The sequence below is a fragment of the Stegostoma tigrinum genome, chromosome 35, assembly GCF_030684315.1.
Source record: "Stegostoma tigrinum isolate sSteTig4 chromosome 35, sSteTig4.hap1, whole genome shotgun sequence".
Classification (NCBI taxonomy): domain Eukaryota; kingdom Metazoa; phylum Chordata; class Chondrichthyes; order Orectolobiformes; family Stegostomatidae; genus Stegostoma; species Stegostoma tigrinum.
Window position 1 is genome coordinate 24007124 of NC_081388.1, and position 19521 is coordinate 24026644.

The window sequence follows — 19521 nt, forward strand, 5'->3', positions numbered from 1 at the left end:
ATGGAGGATTTAATGGCATTCTGATGGGCAGCTTATATAAAGACTGTTGTGTTTGCAAAGAGCTCATATAACTGCAGTGCCTGTGCCTGAAGGAAGAACCTACTACCAGGAAACTTCCCTTTAGCCAAAAATATTTGATTCCGAAATAGACATTGCCAAAAGTTTCCACAAAGCCTCAGAGTCTGCAATACCAATTCAAAAGAGTGCCAATTTAAGAAAATGACTTCTTCATCTTTTTATAGTTTCATTTTAAGATTTTTACTGTTGAGAATTATGCAGCTTTTTTAAAAAATGAAACTGATGTTCACAAGACATTCAGGCCCTTGGAAGTATTGGATAACTACCAATCCCAGAGTTGGAAAACAGAGCAGGCAGTGGAGACTGGAGATCTACAGATTTCCAGCACTGACAGGAGACAACTCTTGATGACTTCACCAAAGTAAGGAAAGTGCATGGAATGGAAAAATAACTTTGGATCACTTCGTTTGAAGTATTCAGTGAGTGAAACAAAAAGACGGAGATTCATATATCAATCAGGTAGAAATCCTGAAATTGCGTAGGGAAAGTTTGGATGCTACAGTAGGACAACATGGATTTTGTGGAACCCTGAGTTTAATCATTGAATTGTGACAACACATTTGTTCTGTTGATGAGTCCACTGGCTTTGTCTCTTGCCTTTCTCATCATTTTTGTTTAGGCTTGTTAAATGTGTGACTTCAGAGAGCTGAGGCCAGCAGCAATGCAGGTTAATTTGAATAACATAGAGTCATAGAGTCCTGCAACACGGAGACAGGCCCTTCGGCCCAAACTGGTCCATGCCGACCAAAATGCCCGTCCACACTAACCCCATTTCCCTGCACTTGGCCCGTATACTTCGCAACTTTCCTATCCATGTATTCATCTAAATACTCCTTAAATGTCATTAATGTACCTGCCTCAACCACTTCCGCTGTCAGCTCATTCAATATGCATATCACCCTCTGTGTAAAATCGTTGCCCCTCAGGTTCCCCTGTATTCTTTCCTCTCTTAACTTAAACTGATGCCGATGCCCTCTAGTCCTCGATTCCCCAACCCTGGGAAAAAGACTGAGTGCATTCACCCTAACAATGTCTCTCATGATCTTATACACTTCTATAAAATCCCCCCTCAGTCTCCTACACTCTAAAGAAAAAAGTCCTAGCTTATCCAATCTCTTCCTAAGACTCAGGCCCTTGAGTCCTGGCAACATCCTTATAAATTTCTTCTGCACTCTTTCCAGTTTAACAACATTCTTCCTATAGGAAGATGACCAAAACCGAACACAATACTCCAAATGCAGCCTCTCCAAACTCCTGTACAACTGCAATGTAACTTCCCAACTTCTGTACTCAATGCTTTGACTGATGAAGGTCAGTACGCCAAAAGCCTTCTTCATTGCCCTGTCTACCTGCAATTCCAAATTTCAGAGAACCGTGCACCTGGACTCCAAGGTCCCTCTGTTCCACTACGCTCCTCAAGGCCCTACCATTCACCATGAAACTCCTACCTTGATTTGACTTTCCAAAATGCAATACCTCATTCTTATCTATATGAAACTCCATTTTCCATTTCTCGGCCCACATCCCCAGCTGATCAAGATCCTGCTGCAATTTCTGATAATCTTCCTCACTGTCTACAATACCGCCTATTTCACTGTTATCTGCAAACGTATTAATCGTGCCTTGTACACTCACATCAAAATCATTGATATAGATAACAAACAGCAATGGCCCCAGCACCGATCACTGAGGCACAACACTAGTCACAGGCCTCCAGTCTGACAAACATCCTTCCACTTTTACTCTCTGCTTCCTACCATCAAGCCTATTGCATGTCCAAAATGCCAGCTCTCCCTGGATTCATTGCGATCTAACCTTCCAGAGCAGCCTACCATGTGGAACCTTATCAAAGACCTTACTGAAATCCATATAGACTACATCTATTGCCCTTCTCTCATCAACCTTCCTGGTCACTTCATCATGTTGAAATTGATGTTCCATCCTGCTGAAGTTTAATGATCGTCCTCGATTCCCAGCCACTCCTTTCTGTTTGCTAACTGCCATTCATTATTAAGCACATCTGCCTCTGATGGCAAGAAGTGTTTTTCGTAACCGGTGGAGCTGAGGGGTTTCACCATTACTCCTGTGCTGGTTGCTGGCTCTTCCACAGGTTTCTTTTCCAAACAAGTGGAGGCTTCTGGAGGTGTCTCCACTGGTGAAGAATAACGACTTGTCCAGGAAGGACCTTCTGAACTGCTAGGTCCCATGTCTTTTGCCAGAGTGGAACTGTTGCTTGTCATTGATGGAACTTCAGTCTTGTCCTCAGTTTCAATCTCTTCCAATTCATGAATTACTGTCTCTGCTGTCACCTCATAGTAGTTTGAAGGATAATCATACTGAGAACAGGTAATCAACAACAATCAGTGCTGTCAGTCAACATAGCTTTCTCTTTTTTGTCAAAAAAAGCCATAACTTATTCCATACATTTTACAAAACTGCATTTTGAAACAGTTTAAATTTGGGTGATGGGGTCAGGGATGGGGTTTAGTATGGTAATCCAAGTTGTGAACCAGGATGAGGGTCTAGGCGTGAGAGTACAGGGGCTTAGGAAGGATTCTATAGGAATTGTAAATATATCATAAATTTCATGTCCTTAGAGTCAAAAGCATTTTGGCTTCACACACACATCAGAAATAATAGTAGACGCTTTCTCAGTTTGTGCTTGCCCATTATCAAGCATACTTTTTTTTGACAGCACTCTATATTGAACTCCTGAAGCTGGTAGCTCCCATTGAAATACAGGCTCTAAGAGTTAAGCCCTACACCTAGCCATTCTGTGATACGACCAAACATCAGGTCATTCTTCTGTTTGCAATCTAATTTGGTTCTACATAGTATTGAACATGTGAAAATCTGGCCTGATTGACAAACATCATTTGATACACTCAATTCTCCAATCTAAGTTCAATTACTCACCACATCAGGTATACAGCTGAATTGATCTACAACAAAAACATCAAAAACTTGTATTTCCAAACCACTTTAAATGTCATTGCTGGACGTTATCAAATGAGAATCTGGCAGTGATTACAAAAGGCTCTATTAGGGCAGTTACCCAAAAACTTGATCAAACAGATAGGATTTAGTAAGTATTTTAAAGGTGTAGTAAAGGAGAGTTGGAGCGGATTATGGAGAAAACTTTGGAGCTCAGGACTGAAACGTGCTCACCAGCTGTGGACTAATTAGAATCAGAGACCTGCAAGAGACCATAATTAAAGGAGTGCAGAGATGTGCAGAGGGTTTATAAAGCTGCAGAAGGTAATGGGCCCAGGAAGGAGGGTGGCCATGTCAGAATTTGAACATGCAGATGAGAATTTTAAAATCACTGCATTGCCTGACAGGAAGTCAGTGTAGATCAGCAAGCTAGGGGTAACGGGTAAATAGAATGGTGTGTTAGGATACTGCTGTCATTTGGTGCGGGTACATCTAAATTGCTGCTCCAGGATCGTGATCCAGTGACAGTGAAAGAACAGTTATTTATTTCCAAGTCAGGATGATGGAAGACTTGGTGATGACCTTATCATTTAGATTGTAGAGATAGTGGGTTTAGAGAAAGCTTTTGGAAGAGTCCTTGTGAATTTCTGGACTGTATCTTGTACATGGTACACACTGCTGCAACTGTGCATTGGTGATGAGGGAGTGAATGTTTGTGGATCTGGAGACAATCAAGTTCGCTGCTTTGTTCCTTGAGTGTTTTTGGAACTGCGCTCATCTATCATTTTTTAGATGGTGGACAGGCTTTGTAGAAACATGAGATGAGGAGCTGTAGGATTTCTAGACTCTGACATGCTCTCGTAGCCACTGCTTATTATGGCTTGCAATGCTGCTACTAAGTTGTGTGTGTGTGTGTGTATCCAGCTGCTCCAAAGTTCTGCACATGGAAATTGGTGTGCCAATTACGGCATCCAGAAAGCACTGCTGTGCATGGTCTCTGGTGGCCTGTGCAGCCAGAAGGAAGATTAGAGAGGTCATTGATAGCTAGTGCAGTTCAGTTTCTGATCATTGGTAACCTCTAGAACATTGATTTCAGGGTAGTGCCAATGATGGTAGTGCCATTGAATGTCAAATATAACGGTTAGATTCTCTTTTGTTGGAAAGCTTATTTCAGTCAAAAAGGAGGACTTGATGGGAAGATGAGCTCCCCATTTTTAACAAAGGTTGTTAAGGACAGTCACCATCTAAAACTTAGGTACATAAAGTGATGAAACCTGGTGATATGCCAGGGGCTTAGGAAGTTTTAGGAACCAGCAGTGATGAGTATAGAGCTAAGAAAGTGGGACAAATTGATTTTGATTTTGAAATTAAATCGGAAAGAAATGTGAAAACAAACAGCAAGTGCATCTACAGGTATATAAAAAGAAAGCAGGTAGCTAGATTAAGTGTGGGACCCTCAGTGGATGGAACTGGGAAATTCATAACAAAGAATAGTGATAATTTAAACCAATGTTTTGGTTTAATTGGCCTTCACATCCGAAAAAGAAGCAATATGCTAATAGGAGGAAAGGTATCGTAACAGTTCCTATCATGAGGGACAAAGCACTTGATAAGTAATGAGACGAAAGGAAGACAAGTTGCCAGACCTGATAGCCAAGGGGACGTATTAAGATGCGGAGAATGTGATGTATCGTGTTCAAATTTGGTCTTTACTGTCTGCACCATCAGAGGGAGTTTGATTAAAGGCATGAACATCCTTACCAGCTGGTGCCTAACTTTGCTGTTCCTTGGATCTGGAATTCTCTGGCCACACCACTGAGGTAAGTAGAATGAGCTGCAGCTTTGTATTCTGAAAGGAAGAGATATTCAGAACCTTGAGCCTGTTCAATGATTTACCTGCCTTGGTTCTGTAACCCTTTATACTCTTGCCTCTCAACATTCTAGTAATGTCAGTCTTAGAAAATGTTTATTTGATCAACTGGCTTTACAGGTTTTTTGCAGATTTCCACTCCCTCTTATATGAAGAAATGCTTTTTGATGTTTCCTTGAATGACCCAGTTCAAATATAAAAATTATGCTCTTCGTTGTTCTACATTTCTTCTGATAGAGGAATGGTCCACATGGGATTATCAGGAATATGCAGCATTGAAATACGCAATTCAGCCCAACCAGTCTCTGCCAGTGTTTATGCTTCATATGACCTCCTCCTGCCCAGTCAGAATGTCTTTCTCTTCCTTTCTCCTTCATGCCCTTCTCCAGCTCACATATTCACCTTGTTGACTTGTTGTGGTAATTATTCCCCCATTCTCATCATTTTGGCTGAAGATCTTTTTTTAAAATATCTTCTCTTGAATACAATATACAGTGCATCATTTAATACAGCAAATCACTCAGAGTGAACTCCTTAAAAGTTTTGCACAGGTACAGCTTGACAGCCAGTGACATGGGTGGTTGGAGAATATGTCACCGTCTTTGGTAATGCAGGACATAAAATTTTACTGTGCCAGAGGTCATTTCTTTGAGATCACGAAACTGATGAGCTGACCTGGTAAATTTAAAACTTCACTACAATTTCTACCCAGAAACTCAGTGCAGTACCTGTGCAATATCATATGCAAATTAGCAAGATGTAGATGGAGATTGCTGGCAGAACCTAACCCCTACCTTGAGACTGGAGTTTAACATAAAGCTCACTTGCTCACCCTGTCTTAAGTGAAGATCTGAATCAATTGTTTTCTTTCCCTCCCCTGTTCTAGATATCACCCTGGTATCAGGAAAATAAGAAGGGATCAAATGAGAGAAAATGCCGTTTTATTCAAGTAACACAGTATTGTTTGTGGGCAGACAAGTCTGTGAACCTTCATACATATCAGAATGCAGGAGGGAACACAGCAACATGTATTTTCACATGAGTATCAATGCCCACTTATGTGAGCAAAACTATACAAAGTTTCGCAAATACAAATATCTGATTGTGTGTCTAAATAGCTCATAGCCATTTTCTCCATCATGCCAAGATTCAGTTAATCCAAGTAGACTGACTCACCTCTGTTTATACAATCTACAGAAGTAGAAAGAAAGAGCTCCAATCACCGCAGATATACAAAACAGTGCCACAAGCATCCAGGTCACAACCTGTGAACCTGAATATAACAGAAAGCAGGATTAGAAATCACACGTATGGCCATCAGGCAGGCTAGCCGTTCTGCTGGCTAGGCTGCCCAACACACAATCTACCAGCGACTGCTTTCACTACATTTTCTCATCGGGTAGGTCTCTTCTGAGTCAGAAGGTTATGGCATCAACCATGACTCCAGGACTTGACTACAGACAACAGTAGGGCAACACTGAGGGAGTGCCGCACTGTCGGAGGGTCAGTGCTGAGGGAATGCTGCACTGTCAGAGGGTCAGTGCTGAGGGAGCGCCGCACTGTGAGAGGATCAGTGCTGAGGGAGTGCTGCATTGTTGGAGGGTCAGTGCTGATGGAGTGCCGCACTGTCAGAGGGTCAGTGCTGACAGTGCTGCATTGTCGAAGGGTCAGTGCTGAGTGAGTGCTGCACTGTCGGATGTTAAGTACTGAGGGAGTGCTGCTCAGTCAGGGAATCAGCACTGAGGAAGCGCTGCACTGTCAGAGAGTCAGTGCTGAGGGAGTGTCGTATTGTGGGAGGGTCAGTGCTAAGGGAGTGCTGCACAATCAGAGAGTCGCAGCTGAGGGGGTGCCACACCATCAGCGACAGTACAGAGAGTGTGCTAATCTGTAGGAGAGTCAGCACTGAGGGAATGTCATACAATGAGAGAGTCAGTACTGAGGGTGTGTTGTAAACCATTTTTTGGGTTGTGATAAGGTGGTACATAAATTCCTTAATAATTATTTGCTACGATTTACATCAATCCCTCTAAGCTGAAACTGCATCTTCCTACTGTGATTGAGCTTGAGCTTAAAATAAAAACAGAAACAGCTGGGAAAACTCAGGATGTCTGCAGCATCTGCAGGGTGAAAAGCAGCTTTAAACTCTACTTTCTCTCCACAGATGCTTGCAGACCTGCTGAGTTTTTCCAGTCATATCTCTTTTTGTTTCTGATTTCTAGCATCCACATTTCTTTGATTTTTTTTGTTGAGTGGGTGACAGCTATTTGCACATTACACAGATATCATTGAGTTCCTGAACTATTTTCATTTCAAAAATCTGGAAGCATCATCACTACTTTCTAACCAAACCATTCCCTTCTCCCTTTTCACCAACATTACCTTGAGTTTTAAAGCGAAGGTATGGCCCTCTGCTTCCCTCTCCCATAGTAGTGGATGCTGTCATCCAGATTGTGTATGTGCTGTCGGGCTCCAGGTGCAACAGTGTGTATCTGTTTAATGTATTGCTTAAATTGAGACCTGTAAGAAAGAACAAAGCTTTGAGATGTACAATGTTTACCCTCAGGTCCAATTCATTAATACGGATCACACCATTCAACCCTGTGGCACCAACCTGAAAAAGAGCACTTCTTTCCTGACTCTCCATTTCCCTGTTCATCAGTAGATTCTCCATCCACATTGATGTATCACCCAATATCATAAGGCCATAAGAAATAGTAACAGGAATAGGCTCAGAGATAAAGGGTCTAGGCCCGAAACGTCAGCTTTTGTGCTCCTGAGATGCTGCTTGGCCTGCTGTGTTCATCCAGCCTCACATTTTATTGTCTTACACAGGAATAGGCTGTTTGGTCTCTTGAGCCTACTGTACCATTCAATAGGATCATCGCTGATCTGACATTCCTCACCCCAACTTTCCTGCATTTTCCCCATAATGCTTGACTCCTGACTGATAAGAATCTACCTATCTCAACCATAAGTATGCACATGGACTCCTTCCTTGCAGCTGTCTGTGGCAAGGAGTTCCAAAAACACTCAACCCTCTGAGAGAAGAAATTCCTCTTCATCTCAATGAGCTCTTGTTCAGTAACCTTCTATACCATATGTTTTGGAATGTATTCTAGAAATGCAAATATGCCACATTTACTGGTTGCCCTTAATTCATCCTGCTTGTTATTTCCTCAAAGATCAATAATCAATTGGCAAACATTACTGCCCTTTCACAAAACCATGTTGACTCTGTTTGATGTTATTGTGTTGTTCTAAATATCCAGCTAATATTTCCTTAATAAGGAATTCTGTCAATTTTCCTATGATGGAGTTAGTCTAACCAGCCTTTGGCTTTCTGCTTTCTGTATCCCTCCTTTATTGAATAGCACTATTACATTTACAGTTTTCCAATCTGCTCAGACCTTTCAGGAATCTAATAACTCTGCAGCCTTTAGTTTTCTTAGAGTTTTTTCTCTTGTAATACTGATTGTTTTAGTTCATCTCTCTGCCTTTTGATGCCCATGTTTCTATTATTCTTGGGATAGATTTCATATCTTCTACCACGAGAGCATTTACAACGTACAAAATGCTAGATCAATTCTTCTTACCCTTTTTTTTTGAAAGTCTATCTGGATTCTTGACATAGTACAGAGTAAGGAATTGTATAAACCCTCGACGTTGATCCAGTGGGAGATCCTTCCATAGCAAAGTGACTCCAGTCTGGGAGATATTTAGAATTGAGATTTCAGGCCCAGCAAGAGGAACTGCAAGAAATTTAAAATGAGGTACCCATAAGGAGCAAAAATAACATCATAAATGTTTCATGTACTACTGAGAACAGGTACCACTTAACCTGAGGTGATCCAAACATTAAAGTGTTGAGTGAATAATAACAATTTGTTTTGCGGAAGTTGAGAAATGTCACGTTGATGGAATTGTGCTGATTACTGCTTATTGAATCACCCCATCATAACCTTCATCATTGTAAATTACATCTTCTCTCAGCCTCAGTATTCAGCTCTCTCTTAGATTCCTAATCTTGAATTCAACCTGGTGAATCTACATCATATGTTTCCTTTTACTTTAATCTTCTCTCTGTAATAGATTACAGAAAACTGCACACATTGTAGCCCAACCAATGTCAGTAGTTGATTTGTATGTACACTGTTGTGAATAACACGGGCCATTCAGCCTAACTGGTCTGTGCTAGTTCTTATGGTCTGCTTGAACCTGATCCCACATTGATTTCTCCCGACAGGATATCCTTTCCTTTTCTCTCATTGTTGCAACCTGGTTGTCTTAAAGCTGCAGTAATAGTCTTTCCAATGGTCATGCCTCATTCAACACAAGGGCAGTATGGTGGCTGAGTGGTTAGCACTGCTACCTCTCAGCATCAGGGACTTGGATTTGATTCCAGCCATGGATGATTGTCTGCCTGGAGTTTGCACATTCTCCTTATGTCTGCATGGGTTTCCTCCCACAGTCCAAAGATGTTCAGGGTAGGTGTGTTGGCCATAATGAATTGCCCACAGTGTCTAGGGATGTTTAGGTTAAGTGGATTAGACATGGGAAATGCAGAGGTAGGGGAATGGGTCTGGGTGGGATGCTCTTCGGAGGGGCAGTGGGGACTTGTTGGGCTGAATGACCTGTTTCCACACTGTAAGGTTTCTGTGATCTTAATGGAGGAGGAAAGGCAAGAAGAGTAACAGGAAGATATACCTGCAGTCTGCACTCTCGTATACCACTGCCCCTTGCTTGTCCTCAGTGATCTACTGGGTTTTTTAGTGACTTTTATATTCATGGTTCCAGTTTTGTTCTCTCCCAGAAGGGGAAATACCTTCAAATAGCTGACTCTATCAAATCTCTTCAGGGAGCTGAAGAGCTCTGAAAGGTTGAGTCTGTTGAGAAAAGAGTCCTAGAGCTCAGTATCACAATTTCTGTCAGTAAGATTTGCAGGTTAACAGGTTTTACTGTTAGCAACAGAAAATGGTACCTCCTTCTTCTGTGTATACCAGAGTGGACACTGGGCCTCCCAATCCTGCCTGATATCGAGCGTACACCGAGAGCCTGTACAGAAGCAGTGGACGCAGAAGACCTGAAAGGAAAATAGGCTATCAGGGCTCAGGAACAAACTTACACAAACAGATTGGAAATGAGTTCAGCATGCACACTGTTGAGAGAGTGGAACCAACACTTTGTTGCTTCTATCCCAATCTTGTTGTATAGCATGGGGTTAGATACAGTGTAAACATTTCTCTACACCGTCCCATTAAAAATTCCTAGGACAGAAACAGCTGGAGGCTAGGTACAGATCAAAGCTGCCTTTGCACTGTCCCTGTGAAACACTCCCGAGACTGGTACAGCAGGTGTTAGATCCAGAGCCAAGCTTTGTCCATTCTTCTCAACTGAAAGTATAAATGTCTCTACTCTTTTGAGCTGAAAGTTAAGATTTGTCAAAACTGTCCTCATCAAACAATCCCAGGACAAATACATCACCAGGCAAGATACAAGGTAAAGCACTCTCTACACCGTTTAATCAGATTTGAGATTAATCAGTAACAATTTCATGCTGTGATTACTTGGTTGCTGGGACATGATTAGATTCCCTACAGTGTGGAAACAGGCCCTTCGGCCCAACAAGTCCACACCGCCCCTTGGAGCATCCCACCCAGACCCATCCCCCTATAACCCACACACCCCTGAACACTATGGGCAATTTAGCATGGCCAATCCACCTAGCCTGCACATCTTTGGTCTGTGGGAGGAAACCGGAGCACCCGGAGGAAACCCACGCAGACACGGGGAGAATGTGCAAATCCAGCACAGACAGTTACCTGAGGCTGGAATCGAACCCGGGTCCCTAGTGCTGTGAGGCTGCAGTGCTAACCACTGAGCCACCGTGCTGCCCCATGTGACTGATAAACTCATTTCACATTTTTATTGTCAGTCTATGCTTGCTTAAAAATCTGTAGTCTGGAGTCTGCACCAGCCTTAGACTTACCTCCCCGCAAAGTTACGCTGACATTCTGTGCTGGTACTTTTCTCCAGTCAAGTGTGTATTCTGAATTTATTTTATACCATTCCACCACAAACTCTTCAGGGATCGCGTTGGCAGGTCGCTCCCAGGACACCAGTACTGAGTGGTTCCTGCTATGAACTGTCATATTGAATGGTGACGGGAGGTCTGAGCAAAACAAGTAATACCAACAAGTTTATTTTTGAATTCTAGCCAAACCCTGCCTGCCCTCAACCAAATCCCTTGCCTTTACAAAGGTGCATGGGTCAGTCTCATGGTGCTGTGATTGTCTGTTACATGTCAGTGTGTAGCGTGCAATGGAGCCAATGGATATCTGTGCAACCATTGTATGTCATATTCACTTTCCCTGGCATCGGAAGCTCCATGTGTAGAGGGAAGTGTAGCAGAGCACTTCTGTCATGGTGTAGTGATAAAATTGCTGGATTAGTAACCTAGCCAGTGCTCTGAGGACATGGGTTTCAATCCTATCATGACAGTGCGGTTGATGCTTAACCATCCTAGAAAACCACTCTGTTCAAAGACAGAGATAGAACATAGAACATAGAAAAGTACAGCACAGTACGGGCCCTTCGGCCCACAATGTTGTGCTGTGGAATATTCCTAATCCAAAAATAAAATAACCTAACCTACATTCCCCTCAATTCACAGCTGTCCAGATGCTGGAGAATCTGAGATAACAAGGCATACAGCTGGATGAACAGAGCAGGCCAAGCAGCATTAGAGGAGCAGGAAGGCTGACGTTTTGGGCCTAGACCCTTTAGCCTGAAACATCAGCCTTCCTGCTCCTCTGACTCTGCTTGGCCTGCTCTGTTCTAGGGCAGTTGGGAATGGGTAATAATCACCTCCATGCCATGGAAGAATAAAAACATGTACCGTTTCTTATACAAACGTGTGAAAGGCAGTGATGTGTACACGTTTATACAGGTTTATGACATGTGTATGAGGTACAATTCACCCTGTGCACATCTCAGTTTATGTTTACCTGCTGTTAGGCTGAGCTTGGCTGGCTGAGTTGCTCCAACAGAGTTGTGTGCAGTGACGTTCACCCATTGGGTGGTGTTTGGAAGGCTGAAGTTGCAGCAGACAGTGATTGCTTCCTCAGTCATCATTTCTCCATCCCTGTAGACCACTGTATATTTCTGAATTATTCCTCTTGCTTGATGATGTTCAAGGCGCTGAAAACCACCCCCCACAAGAAATTATTGTGCTTTGATCTAGTGGTCGGTTTGAATGTTGTAAGTTAGAAATTCATGCGTTTGAGTTAGAGAACCGTCAGAAAGATAAGATATTTGAATCTTGAATTAGAAATGGACTTTGAGAAGGTGAATGCCTGAAGCCAGTGTCGGTGTTTGGGACAGGTTCAGAATGAGCGGTATTACATGCAGCCATTGCTATTGAGCTGTCTTAGAAATGTGATACACATGAAAAAACTGTTGGAGAAATTAGAGCTGGAAGGATTTAAAACCACTATCCTAAGACACACACAGCATCAGCAGATAGAGTCAACTCACTAATCCATGAAAACGTTGATGGGGTGCAGATGAAGGATATAGGACATTAAACTGGGACCTTCAGAAAATCAGAGAGTGATGATTGACAGAGAAAATACTGGAGGAAGCGGAGTATTAACATACTTCTGGTAAGTCCAGAATTGCTGGAACAAAAATGAATCATGAAGATTTGTACAGTTAGACATTTGAGGCCAAATGTGTCAGCCATGGACACAGGCTGAGAGCTAATTATAAGGTGTGGTGGCATGACGCAAGCAGATTTGCAAGGTGTCACAAGCAACAGATTAGCAAAGAACAGAGTCCGCGTGAAGCATAACCTAGACGATGATATGATATTCATCACGTTGTCTCCAGCAATCTGAACTCCCAGACTGGGAGAGACAAACACCAGAGTTCTTTCTACTTCAGCCACTGGTTTATAATTGTAACACAGTCAATGCAGCAATGTTATTAGTTCAGCATGGATTTATTCTAATATTAGCTGCTCTCCTGATGTCTTTGCTGAATCCTACTCAGTGTGGGATGAGCACTGAGTTCAAATCCTGCCTCAGCATGTGGGCCAAATGGCCTGTATCTGTGCTGAAAATTCTTTACAAACTTGCTGCAACGACTGGGAAACATTCAAGTGTACATTAAAGCCATGTCATCAGCAGCTTTCACTTCCTGCAACGCCCGCAGCTTAACACTTCTCTCATGGTGGAGCTGCTGCAGAGATTTCCTGCACAGCCCTAGGTGCAGTACTAAACACTTCACTTCTTCTTCTTCTGAATGGGTTTGTGCTCCTGTCCCCTGTCTCACTCGGTCAGTAACTCCCCTCAATGACCATTTCTCACATTAATCTACACTGCACACACCCTCACATACACTCACAACCCTTACACACACTCCAGCACATCCCCAAACGTCAAATCCCACACTACAAACCCCCCACTGCACATACCCTCCCATATCACACCCCACCCCATATACTCACACCACACACCCCACAGACACATCCTGTCACGTCACAGACACCACCCCTCTATACACACACACACACACACACACACACACACACACTCGCTGCAAACTCCATAGACACACCCTCCCATATCCCACACCACTCCCCCGCACACACACCTCAGACACAACCTCTCACGCCACAGACACCCCCCAATACACACACACAAAATGCCCCCCTACACACCCCATAGATACAACTTCCCATATCCCACACACCGTCACACATCCATACATCCCCAAACTCCACACCTCCCCACACATATCCAACCCCATAGCCCCCACATACAGCATACACATTCGTATAGCCAAAAGACCCGCACATTCAAACCCAACATACCACCCCCTACACTCAAATACCCACACATCAAATATGGCCCATCCACAAACCCCCAAACACCTCATATACCCCACCCCTTCCACAACCCCCAAAACACCCACATGCCTGCAGACAAATTCTTCACACGGTCTGTACCCACCCATACCCCACACAGTCTGTACCCTCCTACACCCCCACACAGTCCATATCTTCCCACAGCTCCACACAGTCCATACACTCTCTCACACACACAAGAAACTAATACTAGCATGCATTTCAGGTGAAAAGGGGGAAAATGCAAAGGAGATGTGAGAGGCAAGTTTTTTTACACTGAGAGTGGAAGGTGCCTGGAGTGCACTGCCAGGGGTCGTGGTGCAGGCAGATACAATAAAGACATTTTAAGGGCTTTTAGACAGACACATGATTATGCAAGGAGTGGAGGGAAATGGACCATGGGCAGACAGAAGGGAAACTTGGTGCCATCTTTGGCACAACATCATGGGCTGGGGGGCCTGTTCCTGTGCTGCACAGTTCTATGTTCTATCCACATCCTCACCCACCCCACCAATACGTTACACAAATCCCACTCTAGAGATTAAATTTATTTTACATGTTTCAGGGCTGTGGACTTAAACTGAACTGGCCAATTCCCTTCACCCCCACCTCATTCCCCCGTTACTGATTGAAGACTAAGTAAATTTTAACTGGGCAACCACTGCTAAACCCAGGGATCATTGGGGAAATGGAGAAGAAAATGTCATATACTAAACACTACCTTCCACAGTACGGTAAGCATCCACAGCCTATCCAGATCTGGCTGGCGCATGAACCACAGATCGAGAGATCGAACAGGAGCTAAGAATCCAGAGAGGGAACAGGTAAGTGAGAACTCTGTGGTATATCAGTGTGTTACAGTATCGGGTGTGAAGAGTATACATGTCTTACAGCGAGGAGTGTGGGGGTCATTCAGAGTGTTACAGTGTGGGGTGTATCTGAATGTTTACAGTGAGGAGTGTTGCGTATATCAGAGTTTATACAGTGAGGGGTGTGGGGTATATCACAGTGTTTTCAGTGAGGGGTGTGGCGTATATCACAGTGTTTACAGTGAGGGTTGTGGGGTGTACAACAGTGTTTACGTTTGAGGGGTGTGGGATATATCAGTATGTTACAGTGAGGGGTGTGGGATATTTCAGAGCATTTACAGTAAGGGGTGTGGGGTGTATCAGTGAGTTACAGTGAGGGGTATATCAGAATGTTTACAGTGAGGTGTGTGGGATATATCAGAGTGTTTCATTGAGGGGTGTTGGGTATATCAAAGTTTATACAGTGAGGGGTGTGGCGTATATCACAGTGTTTACAGTGAGGGTTGTGGGGTGTACAAGAGTGTTTACATTTGAGGGGTGTGGGATATATCAGTATGTTACAGTGAGGGGTGTGGGATATTTCAGAACATTTACAGTAAGGGGTGTGGGGTGTATCAGTGAGGGGTGAGGGGTATATCAGAATGTTTACAGTGAGGGTTATGAGCTATATCGAAGGGTTACAGTGAGGGGTGTGAGGTACATCAGAGCATTACAGTGAGAGATGACAGATGGTTATCTATATAGTTACGGATGACCACCTACAGCCTTCAGAGGTTCTGATCCTGGACACTGCACTCCATTCACTCCACAGTCTCCTGTTTGTTTCTCCTTCTCGTGCACATTGTACTCGAAACTCATAGAATGTGAATGGTTGTAGATTCTCCAACTCGTAAGCTGTTGCATGGATGCCAATTTCATCCTGTGGAACCTTCAATGTAATGCAGAAAATGTGATTATTCTCTGGAGAGCTGCTGCGTGGTGAGGAGTTCCATATTGTTAGCCTTCAAAGATTTTTTTGTTTCATTTTCAGGGTGAGTACGCAATTCTTTCTGGTCAAGTACAACTCAGAATTAAACTGGGTTATATTTTGGAATCTCTCTTTCAGCTTTCAGCCTCTACTTTGCTAACTGACCACAGAAGCAGCTAGGGTGATATTTTGATCCATCTTCACAGTGATATCTCACCAAGTCCAGTGAATCCAGTGGGTCACTGTGCAAGATGCCTGTGCAACAGTGTGAGCTAGAAAAGGATGGATGGGAGAAAAGCTGCTGCTGTCAGGAGAGAAAGTGAGAGGGCCAACTTTCGGGCAACCCACAGGATCATGTTTGAGAAACACACGGCTCAGGTCTTGAGGCCTCCACCTCAGAAGATCAATGATTCAGGAACAAATAAAAACAGAAAGTGTTGGAAAAACTGAGTGGGTCTTGCAGCATTTGATGAATGAGAGACAGCATTAACGTGTCCAGTTCAATATGCCTCTTCTTCAGAATCTGGGTTTTTATTTCAAATTTCCAGCATTCCCAGTCTTTTGCTTTTATTCAGAAGCTCAGGAGCATCAATCTCAGATGGAGTTGGAGTCATGTACATTGTGCTGAGGCAATAACTAGTTTCAAGATGTATGTGATTTACATCTCAGCAAGCATCTGATAACCTTCAGACAAGCCAGGAGCAGTGACTTACCTGGATAATCCTGCAGGTTCCAGATATAAGGAAGTGATGCTAAGGGAGTTGGGGGTTTGTCTGATATCAGTTGTCCAATAATTTGAAAGCTGTTTCAGCATTGACAATATTGTGGATTTCACAGGATGTGACTGGACTTTAGCCTCTGATGATACCAATCAGATACCTGTAAAACCATTCATCAACATGGAAGCTCACATCAAATCAGCAATTCATTGCTGGAATATCTCAGTGAAGTGATGCTCATGTCCCAGGTTTCATGGGAATGTGATCTAAATGGTAAGGAGAGTCATTGTAAGATTAGAAAATCAGACAGGGCTGATCAAGAAATAAAGGAAGGAGGAAATAACTGAAATAGGAAATAGAAAGACTAAAAGGGCCAATGAAATGCCCTTGGCAAATAGAATTAAGGAGAATCCCAAGGCATTTTGCTCATATAATAGGAGCAAGAGGGTATCTAGGGAAAGAGTAGGTCCACCCAAGGACAAAGGAAGGAATAAATGCATAGAATGAGAGGAAGCGAATGAGGTCCTGAATGAGCACTTCACATCGGTATTCACCAAGGAGAAAAATATGGATGATGGTTAGATTTGGGGAGGAAATGTCAATATTTGAGGGCATGTCAATATTAAAAAGGAGGTGATATTGGGTGTCTTGGAAAATGGGTGGATAAGTCCCCAGACCCTTTGAGATCTATCCCAGGATACTGAGGGAGGCAAGGGAAGAGATTGCAAGATCTTTACATCCTCTTTAGCCACAGGTGAGGTTCCAGAAGACTGCAGAATAGCTAACATTGTTCCTTTAAGAAGGACAACAGGGATAATCTGGGAAATTATAGGCTGGTGAGTTTTACATCAGTGGTAGGGAAAATACTGGAGAAGATTCTTATGGACAGGCTTTACTCACATTGGGGAAAAAAAACGTATTTGGGATAGTCAGCATGGCTTTGCACAGGGGAAGTCTTGTGTCACAAATTTTCTTTGAGTTTTTTGAGGAAGTGATGAAAGTGATTTAAGATGGGCAGTGTATGTTGTCTACATGGACTTCGCCAAAGCATTTGACACAGTCCCTAATGGTAGGCTTGTCCAAAAGATTAAGTCACATAGGATCCACTGTAAGTTTGTAAGTTGAATACAAAATTAGTTTGGCCATAGCAGGTGGGGTAGTTGTGGAGGGGTATTAACTGACTGGAAGTCTGTGTCAGTAGTCCGACTAGTAAGCTTGCTGACAACATGAATATTGGTGGAGTTGTGGCTGGTGAGGACGGCCGCCAAAGGATACAGGAAGCTATAGATCAATTAGAAAGTTGTACGGAGAAATGACAGATGGAATTTAATCTGGACAAGTGCAAGGTGAAGCATTTTGAGACTTCAAATGCCAGAGGGAAGTATATAGTAAATGGCAGGACCCTTAGGAACATTGATGTACAGACGGATCTTGGGGTACAAGTCCATTGTTCCCTGAAATTGGCAATGTAAGTGAATAAGGTGGTAAAGAAAGTGTATGGTTGGGGCATTGAATATACATGTTGTTAAGTAATGTTGCAGCTGTAAAAAAAAAAGTTTGGTTAGGCCACATTTGGAGTATTGTGTACACATCTGGTTGCCACCCTGTAGAGAGAATCTGGAGGCTCTGCAGAGGTGAAAAAGTGGTTTACCAGAATGTTGCCCAGACTGGAGTGTATCAGCATTAAAGGAGAGGTTGGACAAAGTTGGATGTTTTTGTTAGAGCATTGGAGGTTGAGAGGCAACCTGACAGAGATATATAAAATTGAAAGATATGGATAGGGTGGAACTTTCAAATACTCAGGTCTTAGGTTCAAGATAAGGTGGGGGGTGGGGGGGGGAGGCTTAAAGGAGATGTGCAAGGCAAGATTTTTACAAAGAAGGTGGTGGTGCCTGAATTTCACTGCCAGGGAAAGTGGTAGAAGCAGATACAATAGTAAAGGTTAACAGGCATTTAGACAGACACGTGAACAGGCAGAGGACAGAGGTTTATAGACCATGTGCAGGCAGATGGGATTAATTTAGAATAGCATCATGGTTCACACAGACACAGTGGACCGAAGGGCCTGTTTCTGTGCTGAACTGTTCTGTAGTCTATGTGGGGTTTATCACCCAGCCTGTCTTTATCATACCTTGCTGTCACTTACTACTCTCACCATCTAAACAGCAGTCCAATGCTTGACTCCCTTAAAGGGCTCAAACAGACAGGGCAAAGACGCACTTACCTCAGTCCATGAAAGGTGATTGACATCTCTGTACTGAAGCTTGAACTGAAGATTTTTTGATGAATCGATGTTGTTGGGTTTCTGCCATGTAATACATATGGTATTTGGAGTGTTCTTTATCAGTTCTCCAGCCACAGCAGCTGGCGACAGAGGTTTTACTAGGGGAACAACACAGCAATTTCAGAAAGTGTAGGCAGTTGAAAAGACAGCCATCACCATTGACTACACCTACTCCAACCCAAGACTCATTCTTCGATAATTTCAACCATCTGGCTCCAGATTCTATCACTGCATCATAACACTCAGGCTGCATAAAATGTCACTAACTCAACATGAACCAGACAGAAACCATTGCTTTAGCTGTTGAGGTAAGGGAATATTTTTACATCTGAAAGTATGGAAATTTAGCCCAATGATAGTATGTGTGGAACCTGTGGTCCAGTGAGAGTCAGTGTATGCTGAATTGTACCACAGTGAGAGACAGTGTCTGTGGAACCTGTATCCCTGTGTGAGTCAGCATGTGTGCAATTCGTACCTGTATGAGAGCCAGCCTGTGTGTTGAACTATACCATAGTGAGTGTCAGTGTGTGTAGAATTTTACCCCAGTGAGAATCATTGTGTGTAGATCTGTATTCTAGCGAGTGTCAGTGTGTGTTGGATCATGGCCTAGTGACAGCCAATGTTTGTGAAACCTGTACTCTCATGAGAGGAAGAGTTACAAACTATTGAATATTTGTCAGTGAAATTGCTGTTTGGTGGTGAGCCAGAGCTCATCGAGCTCACCTGACCTCCCCATCAAATTTCACCCTTACATACATGCAGTTAAATCATTCTCAGCTCAATTTGAATCCTGGTCTTGGGGAAGATAGATAAATGTTTAACCAATTCTACAACTGAGTTACCTCTCTGATTTGACACAGAAGTAGCTAACGTGCCTGGTACAGTTATCCAAAGGCCCTTTGTTTAGCCAGTTGTACACTGTGTGACTGAAATGCTGACCCATTGAGTATGAAAG

The 19521-nt window shown here is 43.1% G+C and overlaps 1 protein-coding gene across 2 annotated transcripts in view; it reads right to left on the minus strand.

Moving 5' to 3' along the window:
- Window positions 1-281: 281 nt before the first annotated feature.
- The window catches only part of LOC125447372 (interleukin-12 receptor subunit beta-2-like), a 30390-nt gene continuing 11150 nt past the window's right edge, over window positions 282-19521 (minus strand). For both annotated transcript variants that reach the window (XM_048521695.2, XM_048521694.2), the window contains exons 5-15: window positions 18507-18664; window positions 15359-15524; window positions 14509-14588; window positions 11887-12079; window positions 10869-11051; window positions 9861-9962; window positions 8476-8631; window positions 7262-7399; window positions 6059-6155; window positions 4774-4861; window positions 282-2414 (exon numbers count right to left, since the gene is read on the minus strand). In XM_048521695.2, the coding sequence (XP_048377652.1) occupies window positions 2031-2414; window positions 4774-4861; window positions 6059-6155; window positions 7262-7399; window positions 8476-8631; window positions 9861-9962; window positions 10869-11051; window positions 11887-12079; window positions 14509-14588; window positions 15359-15524; window positions 18507-18664 (1745 nt within the window). In that variant the 3' untranslated portion in view covers window positions 282-2030. The remainder of the gene's footprint in view (window positions 2415-4773; window positions 4862-6058; window positions 6156-7261; window positions 7400-8475; window positions 8632-9860; window positions 9963-10868; window positions 11052-11886; window positions 12080-14508; window positions 14589-15358; window positions 15525-18506; window positions 18665-19521) is intronic.